Genomic DNA, 10,895 nt, shown 5'->3' on the forward strand with positions numbered 1-10,895 from the left:
TTCTTCTAGGCTAAAACTTACGACTCTCCCATCTATTTCAAATGAGTAGGTTCCCGAGTAGGCATCTAGCTTAAATCTAGAGGTTCACAAAAATGGTCTTCCAAGTAGGATAGATGATGCTCTCTCGGTTTCGCTTGATGGCATTTCAAGGACATAGAAGTCAATCGGAAACACCAACCCTTTGATATTCACCAATACATCTTCCACAACACCCGTCACGGTTATTATGCTTTTATCCGCTAGGACAAATCTTGCCGTCGACCTTTTTAGTGGTGGCAACTTCAATACCCGGTAGACGGAGAGCGGCATGATGCTAACACATGCTCCGAGGTCACACATACAATCGATGAATTGAACTCTATTGACGGTGCAAGTGACCATACAAGGGCCCGGATCATCACACTTCTCGGGCAATGCTCCCATTAAAGCGGAAATAGAACTCCCCAATGGGATGGTTTCTAATTCAAGAATTCTATCATTGTTCATGCATAGATCTTTAAGGAATTTTGCATATCTAGGAACTTGATGGATAGCATCAAAGAGGGGGATGGTCACCTCAACTTTCTTGAACATTTCTACCATTTTGGGGTCGAGTTCTATGCGCTTCCTAGCTTTCTTTGCAAGTGTTGGAAATGGGAGTGGTTGAGCAATTTCTTCTTCCAAGGTCCTCTTGGTCTTGGGGGTCTCCTTCGTTGGTTGAGCTTCATCCTCAACTGTGACTTGTGGTGTCTCCTCTTCCACTACCTCTTCTATATCTATTCTCTCCTCCTCTTGAGTGATTGTGATGGGATTTGAATCCTTTGCTCCCTTCTCTTTTAATTGTGTTCCGGATCTAAGGGTGATGGCATTGATGCCTCCCTTAGGATTGGGTTGAGGTTAAGAGGGAATGACGCTTTGGATTGGGGGTTGAGGAGTGGGATTTGATGGTGTATCCATTCGTGCAAGAAGAGCTTGTAGTGTAGAGGTGAGGCCGGTGAGACCGGAAGCGAGTGTGTTTTGTAGTTCCTTTTGGCCTTGGATGATGGTCCGGAGTGTTTCATCTTGGTTGGAGGGGGCGGTTGCATATGTGAGTTGGGGAGTTTATGATTGGTTGGGTGGTGGTCTTTGATGTGGTGGTTGGTATGTTTGGTAGTTTCTTTGTGGGTTTTGTTGGTTGTGTGGTTGATTTTGTTGGTTGTATGGTGGCCGGTTTTGTGAGAAATTTTGTGAGTTGTTGCTCCATCTTTGACCTCCTCCATTGATGTTGTTGTCCCTATTCCCTTGTTGATGATTGTCTCTCTAATTTTGATTGTGATACCCACTCCCTTGATTGTAGCTTCCTCCTTGATAAGGGTGCCCTTGGTTAGGATTACCGCCTTGGTAGTACCCCTGATTTGGGCGGTCATAGAAATTATGGGTAGCCGCCAAAGTGTTGTCTTCTTGAAGGCTTGGGCACTCATCCGTGTAGTGGGAATAGCAAGAACAGATGCCACACACTTTTTGAGGGACCAATTGTTGATTGTATTGTTGAGGGGGTGGGGCGTGTTGTTGGTATGGTTGAATTTGTTGTTGGCTCAATTGGAGTTGCCTCAAGATGGATGTCATTTCGCTCAAGGATTGAGTTAGAGCGGTGGTTTCGCTACTAGTTGATACTTCATTCACGGTTCTTGGACGGTTGACTCTTCGTCTCATATGTTGATTGGATTTGGCTAAGTCAATGATAAGTTGCCATGCCTCCTCCGCTGTTTTATATTTAGACAAAGAACCATTGCTAGAGGTGTCCAAGAGAGTTCTATCTTGTTCTCGCATCCCTTGACATATGTATCCAAGCAATACTTGAGTGTCAAACATGTGATTAGGGCATGCGTCTAGTAGTTTACGAAACCGTTCCCAATACTCGTATAGTGGTTCCGTTTCACCTTGTACAATACAAGACATTTTCTTCCTTAGCCTATCCATCTTCTCCGGGGGCAAGAATTTATCCAAGAATCCTCGTCTAAGCAAGTCCCAATCGGAGGTGACTTCACTAGATAGAGTGTAGAACCATTCTTTAGCCTTGTCTTCAAGAGAGAAAGGGAAAGCAAACAACCATATAGCAACCTCATCAGATCCTTCCCGTCTAGTTGTTGAGCATATACGATGAAAGTCTTTGAGATGTCGAATAGGATCTTGTGCGGGAAGCCCATGAAACTTAGGTAGGAGGTTGATCAAAGCGGTCTTCAATTCAAAGTTTGCATTCAAGTTGGGGTGAGTTACATGAAGGGGTTGAAGGACATAATCCGATGCACCCGCTTCCTTGATAGTAACTCTCCTCGGAGCATCCATGGTGTTGGTACCTAAAACGAAAGAGGAGTTGTTAGTGATATTGATGGAAGTATGACTAATGCCTTCTTTGAGTAACGGTTCAATGTTCACTTTTAGTAAGGTGGTTGAGGTGGTGAAGACCTCTTCACCTTTCCCAAACTTTGGCCACCTCCGAGCTTGTCTAATATGAAACAAAGTTCGTTCTATTTCCGGATCAAAGGGGACTAAGCTAGGATTCGGTTGGGAACGCGTCATGCAATGAAGGGGAAGTGAGATTCATGGTGACGATGAGGGGTTAGTCACTTGAAAAATTTACAATAAAATGCAACTATGTACATATATACACGTTTATGCTAAACAATAACATGGCACACTAAGCAAATTCCCCGGCAACGGCGCCATTTTGATAAACGAAAATTATCATGCCGATATAGAATTCAATAATGGATATAATCGTGAGTATAGTCTAATCGACACTCAAACTTTGCATCAAACAATCCTACAATCTATAACCGAGAGTATTAGTCTCCCGAGTCGTCCTCCCTTGGAATTGCTAGAGCATGCATCTTATTGATTAGAAAACCTTGTTATGATTCTTTGAAGGTTTAGCAAAAATAGATGACAAGCAATCAATCTTTAAAAGACTTGGCCTAGGGTTGGCATTAGAAATTCTATCCTTATAGTTCCTTCAATGATGACAACAATTAGGCCTTGCTTCATTTAGTTAACCCCTAGGTATAGAGGAAAGTCAAATGAGAGTAATTAACTTGAGTCACAAGTCCTAGTTTTACCTTAGGGAAATCTAGCTTTAGTGCACTCCAAGTCAATTAGCAATTTCTAATTCCAAATCAACAATTGACATAAACTATTCAACTCTTTCTAATGGCCCAAACCCTATGCCAAGTAAGAAACTTTTACTCCATAACTAGTGTAAAAATGAGCTAAAAGTCCCTTAACCCTTCAACCCTTGGTCTTCTTAAGCTTTTCCCGCCAAGGCACTTCCCCAAGATGGGATCCCCAACTCTCTCCACGCCCAAGTCACGTGGCTCTTTAAAAAATCATATTCGAACATCGGCACGCACGCGTGTCTTGTAATGTGCGCGGAGGTGTAATGTACGCGTGCGCGCTCATGAAGATCATGGCCTAGCCGCTACACAAGCCGGCTCATGGCTTGGCTCTTGGCTTCGACTTCTAGCTGCTCAATTCACGCGGACGCGCCAAGTGCGCGCACGCGCCCTTGCTGAAGTTTCCAAAGTTCAATTCTCACGCTCCCTTCCTTTGCACCCGTCCTCCTTTTCTCTTCCGGTCCATCCCTGCCCTATATTCTGAAACCACTTAACACACAGGTCACGGCATTGAATGGCACCAAGAGAAGATTAGAAATTTATCTAATTTAGTGCAAAATAAGCATGTTTTCATCCATAAGGCAAAATTAGGAAAGGAACACAAAGTCTTGTATTTTCATATAGAAAGCATGTGGAATTATTGATAAAACCCTTGAAATCAACACAAGATAAACCCTCAAAATGGGGTATATCAACGCTCAATAAATAGGTACTATAAAGCTTTTATGTATTATACCAGAGGCATTAATTTTCAGGGTGACATGTCTTTGTTCTGACTGCTTCGTCTCACTTGAAAAAAGCTGCAACACGTAAACAACCAGTTCTAAGCAGTTGAAAATATATTTAGCAAAATTAATCAGGACAAAAGAAAATCTACCTCGTAGAAATAGGGACTTTTAGCAGCCAAGATAGGGGAACTGATATGTAATGTTTTAACTCTCACAGAACAAAGTTCCAGTCTGCATCATCGGCTTCATCACCTAAATTAGCAAAAACCAGAATTAAAAAAAAATTGTAAATCAGTGCAGAACCAACAACTTCATTATTAAGTAGAACATATCTATTATCTAGTCAATAGGTGACTGTTATACTCTTTGTAAAACACTAATTTCTAGTTCCAGTTATGCTCTTGTTTATATCAAACAATACATTTATATTGATTAATGTTCCACATTTCCAATTCCTATAAACACAATTTTAAACATACCACTAATGGATAAACTAGACACCATAGCAAGTCATCAACTGAAAGCAAATATATGGGAAGGAACTAACATATGGAAAGCCGAGGAAACCCTTGGGAACCATCCAAATGGCCCATTACATCTTTCAACCTGTAACAATCTAACACTTGTTATGCATGATTTCACAGATCAGTATATCATAGTTCATCAGTTCACACTTCAGTGACTTCAGTTCACAGAGCTTCACAAAATCAAATAACTATTCAATCATACTCATCAGGGAGACAGAGACATGCAACAGTTATTCAATCAAATAATCATAACTAAAAAAAATTACTTAGAAGCTCGAAGACACCTTCAACAGAGCATGCAACAGGGAGACAAAGACACCGAGTGACCAAGCAGTGGTGGAGCACCTTCGAAGGAACGAGGCTGCTGCGCAATGGAGGTGGCTGTTCGAAGGAACAACGGCGGCGGCACGAGGTGGTGGCTGGACGGAGGTGAGGGACGACTGGACGACAAGCTTGATGAGTCACAGAAGCCCTGTCGTGTGAGAGTCTGAGAGAGGCGTTCTCACTTCTGGAAGCTGGAAGCTCGACGAGATTGGGAATTTAGGATTGAATTAGGGATTTAGGGCTAAGCAGAGGCTGAAACGGCAACGTTTGGCTGCCCAGCCAAAAAATCGGCCGGGTCACGGTTCGGTTCGACCGACCGGTTCACCGGTTCAATTCCGGTTTTTAAAATTTCTGGTTTTGCTTTTTGTCCGAGTCGTTTTTATGTGCGGTTCGCGGTTTAACCGGTTCGACCGGCCGGTCCGAACCGGTTTTCAGAACCTTGGTAAAAACTGGTTTGGGCAAGTACAATCCAGCATGAGATAAAATTTGTCCCTGAAACTTATTAATTGTCATGACAAACGATACTATTATAGAAAACTGTCTTCGTTGGAATCTAACCTGGGATGGTTTCATTTGTTGGTACCATATTCATTCTTGGAATCAAAGCAATATGACCCACATTGTTACCCGTTAAGACTTCACATTCTATGACATGATTTTCAAGCTTCCTAACTTGTAGCCTGACCATTGGATTGGTCAATATTTCTTAGTAACATCACCGGAACACCAACCTTAAGTATTAATTTATGTGGAAGCAAACCAGAGCAATTTATGATATTCAGTAATTCAGGACCATAGAGATCTAGTTGACTCTCCATATTCCCTTCATCCATACGAATGGAATCCGAACTAAGATATAATTTTTCCCCTCCAGGAATGATAATCATTAGATGGTTGTTGATCTCTTCAACGATATCTAGCGTGGGAGCCAGTATAGTTCTTGCTTTGAAAAAATTTTTTGAGGACATATTTTCTAAAATATTTGGATAAGAAAAATGAACCAACTCATCAAATTCCTGGTCCGAAAAAGGAATAACAATATCTCCTGGAAGACATATCTCAGATTAACCATCCATATTGTCACCTATTAGACCATCACCAACTTTCAATAACCACTCACCAAATTGTTCTGTCTCATCTTGATCTGAAGCAGTCGTCCCTACAGAGAGTCTCATATTTTTTGTTAGTTTGAGCACCTGACAAAACTACCAAAGGTAAGACGAATTCACGGTTGAATGAACGATATCTTGTCTCGATCCTCGTGGAATGACAAGAAGAATTTGTCTAAAGTCTCCACCTAGTACAACCACTTTTCCTCAAAAGGGCAAATCTTTGCTATATGTTGGAGAACACCTCATTATATCACCCAAGCATTTATCAAGCGCTTCATAGCAGTACCTACTAACCATTGGAGCCTTATCCCAAATTATAAGTTTGGCTTTCAATAGCAACACTGCTTGAGGGGAACCAGGTTTGATGTTACATACAGAATCCTCAATTATATTCAGCGGTATTTTGAACCTTGAGTGTGCCATTCTTCCATTGGGAAGAAGTAAAGATGCAATACTACTCGAAGCAACGTTTAACATTATATCACCCCTTGAGCGAATCTCAGCAGACATAAGGTTCCAAAGAAATATTTTTTCAGTACCCCATGACCATATACAAAGAAAAAACCCCCTTCATCACAATACACAGCTGTAACAATTTTATCGAATGCATATCTCTGCTCAGGTGTTGCGATGGCTAACATGTCTGAGGCATTTTTCTTTAAATCATCCCTGTTAAAGTTTAGCTCTTCCCTAATAATCTTTTCGGTTAACAAAGAACTATCAACTTCAATTGCTAAAGGCATAGGAGGATAGTCTTTCAAGGTTTTACCATAGGAATGTAAGATCTTGTCTATATCCATTAAGCACAATTGCTTAATCTCATCATCTGACATTGTTAACTCTGCATATTACATGATACTGTAAAAATTCAATCAAACTAAAACGATCAATAAGAAAGAACTTTTATCATTGTAATTAATAAAAACTCACCCCTCATGTCATCACGGCTCTCTGTCGATACAAAATATCATCTGAAAGTTCATGCCAACATCTATTCCAGACATGTTCTGGTCTTGAGATATTGTTGGATGTTAATAGAATGACAAATAATCTCCTAACATATGATCCTGAGGCCCATGAGCTTGCTTCCTTAATTGCATCAATAAATTCTTTGTCATCTTGCAAGAATCCAAGGGCAAAACATGCATCTTTATATGTAGCATAAATTGTTCCTCCTATTGTTCTTATATCTCGAAAACTCGTACATCCTCTTTGAGTATTCAAGAGAAGTCGTTGGTAATATTCTTTGGTATTTGCTGCAAAAAACTTGGTTAAAATCCTACTTTTAAGTTGTTAAATGGATTAAGCTACGCTATTTTAATTATTATAGCTACACATCCACATAAGAATAATTTTCTTAAAAAATATAGAAAAATAAAAAATTGTATAATCTACAAGTTATAACTGTTGAAAGTTATTTGAACATTTATTTTCTAGTGTAGATAAATTGAATAAAATAAACGTGTGGTACAGGCTGTTAAGATTTTAAATTTAAATTATTAAATAAGTAAGATCAAAATTGAATATAAACTCGTCATTACCTGCAGGTACATGAGTCAACCTTCCAATTGTGAAGCTTTTCTTTCGAGAAAACCACTTTGAAGAATCGTCCTTCCAAACAAACTTGGTTGGAAACTCAGCATAAGTCAGACTTCGAGCATAGGGATATGACATGTTCGCCGCCATCCATCCCAAAAACATGGACTTATGAGATATTGCTCTTTCGACGATATCATTCACATTAGATTTTTTACCATAAACCACAAGTTGCTTATCCTCCAAATGGAATGAAAGTCTAATCACAAATACTTCTTTCTCTTGGATTTCATATCCAAATAGACGCCAGACTGCCTCACATGCCAAAATGTACCTAAAATCATAGTAATTCCTAATTTTGTCAACAACTTGTGTGGCTTCTGACGGATCACCAACATTGTATAGAGTAGTTGTTACGCGGTCATTACCCTTGTGTACATACTTAAACAGATACTTAATAGAACTTGTTTGGCATGTGTATTCCACATTTATGTGGCACCCGAACTTGAGCAACAATTCTGGATTATACGAAACAATGAATTTATTGTCTAGTACACATTCCCTTTTTTTCACTATTCGACCGTTATCAGTACGCCTATATTTGGGAAATCCGGCCTCATCAATGAGTGTTTGCTATCTAAACTCTTTAGGATAGAACTTTGAATAGGATCCATTCTTCATGCAAGGTGAATTCTTGTTGTACGGATCACATGGATCATGTACCATGTAATTTTGAAAAGCTCCATGTAGATTTGGCCTTTCATTTTCATCAGGAATCTCAGCTGTTATATGTTTGTCTATGTCATCTGGTGTTTGTGGAACAAATGAGCAAAGCATTACAACATAAGATTTTAATAAAGCATTGCATAAACACAGACTTACATCCCAAAATTTTGCCAAAGATTTTTTCCTCTTTTAGGTCATCAATCAAACCATCAAACTTGATCTTGAAAACTCGACATAATATATCAGGACGGTCTTCTGCCTTCAATCCAATGGGAGTCACTTCTCTTTTTATCTCATCCCATTCAGGGTTACAGGTCATGGTGATAAAATAGCTAGGATATCCTGCATATCTGTAAATTGCAAATGTATCTTTACAATTATTCATCATATACCTAGGTCCACCGGTAAAAGTATTGGAAAGAATGATTCTTTTGCCAAGCCTTGAAACATCTACATCCCCGTTTATAAGACTTTCATGCAAACATTTATATTTGTCAACCCTCAACTGTGGTTGTTTACACCTAAAGAATTTTAACCTCTCTAATTCCACCATTGTGTAGGCATCTACCAGAAACTGTTGGAATAATCTCTTTGATCTCAAAATTAACGGAGATTCACCCGTCCTTTTCTGTAGTCGAAAAGCAAAGAACTGTCGCAAAGTGATTGTTTTGTTTTTTTTTGTAGGCCTAGCAGAGATAGAATCTGATGTTGCAATACCCAAACGAAATCCATCCTCTCCATACGGAAACAACAATGGATATTGCAAGGCTAAATAAGATGGATGAAAAATATCAATCCACTGGAGCTTTCTAGATTGACTCTCCATAATAATATCTCTATCTTTGCTAAGTTGTTCGACTTCGCCAACAATCAACGCAGCCATTTCAGATGCAGATGGCAAGTTGTATGTCCTACCATCTGTAGTCCTTTTACTAATCAACTTAAGCTTTATGTTTGTGTAATTTTTCTGTTAGTACCTATCTCTTGCATAGCAAAAACTCTTTGCCAAACTATTATATTTGTCTAGCATGTTTCTTAATATTACCACAATTTTTCTATCCCGCTCATTTATAACTTCATTGGAACTGTGAAAAAAAAACAATAAAATTTATGTTATTTTCTTTCATAGATAAGAAATAACTAAAAAGTTTGATTGGTTACATAAAAATTACCAAAGTGTACCTATTTGATTATCAATCTCATTTTCTGTGTCATAGATATATAGTTGGGCAAATATTGGTCGCAAACTATCAGAAGGAAGTAAGCTACCAATGCTATGATAAATATATATGTTGTAAAGTTTCTGAGGATGGTATAAAATTATCTTCCATATCCCATCTAACATTGAATCATCATAACTATTCAAAACTATAATAAATAAAAAATTATAAAAAATGCAAACATATATGTTGATGTATTACTAATAATTCATATCTCTTGCAAACTACAAACTTAAATTCTTGATATAATAAGAAATTACCTTCATCATCAACAAAAGGGTCAATATTTAGGCCACTTTGTGTGTCACCGTTTGGTGGGTGCGTCTTAACAGTCAATAAATTTACATCTTCATAAAGTGTGTCAAATTAATAGGCACCGAAGCAACAACAGAGGAAGATTGTCTTTTTTGCACCCCAATTACAGTAGAACTTCTTTACAAAACATTCAATTTTATTCAATTAAACGTTAGACACTATAAGAAAGAAAAGAATATAATAATGATGATCATCTTTTTTAAATTACTTTTCTGTTAGGCACGATCTGTGGGAACCGCAGTGTGATGTAAGCTGATTTTGTGAAACAACTTCCGTTATATTATTGGCGGGTCCTTGTACACTGGAGTATGCTAGAATTATAATAAATCTATGTTATATAAATGATTTCCGATGAAGTATACTTTTTGTTAAATATAATATTGGTGTATGAATTATTTGGCAATCATTAATTATACGTACTATTTGTTAACACGGACGGTGGAGTTCTTGTCAATGAGGGATCCGTCCGTAGAGTTAAAGATTTAGATCTTATCTCTGATGTAGAAGGTCTTACATAATTAGGAGGAGTATTTTTCTGTCCAATTTCATGCGAGGCACAGTGTACACCATACATAGATAGTTGCTTCCTTATGAATGAGTAATGAGAAATATATAGAAAATTTTTGTCATTAAACTGATATAAATTAAATTTAGATAAATATGAGTCAATTACAGTGAGAAAAATGTCACATTTATCTTCACTGGATTGTAAACTGAGAATATTAGATGAGGTACCAATTTCTCGACACATTGTTCTTTGACTTGTAGTAATATGATGCACATTTTTATGTACGTCAAAATTTGTATTATTGTTGTTCTTCGACACTGTTAAGTCAAGAAAAATAAATGAAACACAAATAATAATTATTCAATTAACTAATCTCATATTTGATTTTATACAATTTTAGTAGTATACTTTCGTAGTTAAAATTTTTTTGTATTGGTTTAGTTTTATTGAATTATTTTTTAAATTATTAAACTAAATCAATGAGTATCTATATCATATTATTTAAAATATACCTAGTCATGACTTAAAATAAATACAATTCAATTTAAATAATAAATAAAACTCTAAATTTAAATATAATTTTAAAATTTTAATTTATTTAAATCGAGTTAAATAGATCTACACAAAAACATCAAATTTTATATTTTCCCAATTAGTATAGAGTTTTATGTATTAATTTAGATTAAATAATATATTATTTTAAATTATGACAAAATATATCTTAAATAATATTAAATAATTAATTAACCTAAATAGTACATGAACATTTAA

At 37.3% G+C, this 10,895-nt stretch overlaps 2 protein-coding genes across 2 annotated transcripts; both read right to left on the reverse strand.

The window, feature by feature from the left end:
- Window positions 1-84: 84 nt before the first annotated feature.
- Window positions 85-2,304, reverse strand: LOC107472149 (uncharacterized). The gene is made up of 2 exons (XM_016091699.1): window positions 1,353-2,304; window positions 85-812 (listed from the first exon to the last, which is right to left on the reverse strand). The coding sequence occupies exons 1-2, from the start codon at window positions 2,302-2,304 to the stop codon at window positions 85-87; spliced, it is 1,680 nt and encodes a 559-aa protein (XP_015947185.1).
- A 3,467-nt stretch (window positions 2,305-5,771) lies between these two features.
- On the reverse strand, window positions 5,772-8,964 carry LOC107472150 (uncharacterized). Its single transcript, XM_016091700.1, has 6 exons — window positions 8,474-8,964; window positions 8,238-8,431; window positions 8,059-8,161; window positions 7,361-7,950; window positions 6,359-6,660; window positions 5,772-5,903 (listed from the first exon to the last, which is right to left on the reverse strand). The coding sequence occupies exons 1-6, from the start codon at window positions 8,962-8,964 to the stop codon at window positions 5,772-5,774; spliced, it is 1,812 nt and encodes a 603-aa protein (XP_015947186.1).
- Window positions 8,965-10,895: the final 1,931 nt, after the last annotated feature.

This window comes from Arachis duranensis, unplaced genomic scaffold, assembly GCF_000817695.3.
Source record: "Arachis duranensis cultivar V14167 unplaced genomic scaffold, aradu.V14167.gnm2.J7QH unplaced_Scaffold_194346, whole genome shotgun sequence".
NCBI classification, from domain to species: domain Eukaryota; kingdom Viridiplantae; phylum Streptophyta; class Magnoliopsida; order Fabales; family Fabaceae; genus Arachis; species Arachis duranensis.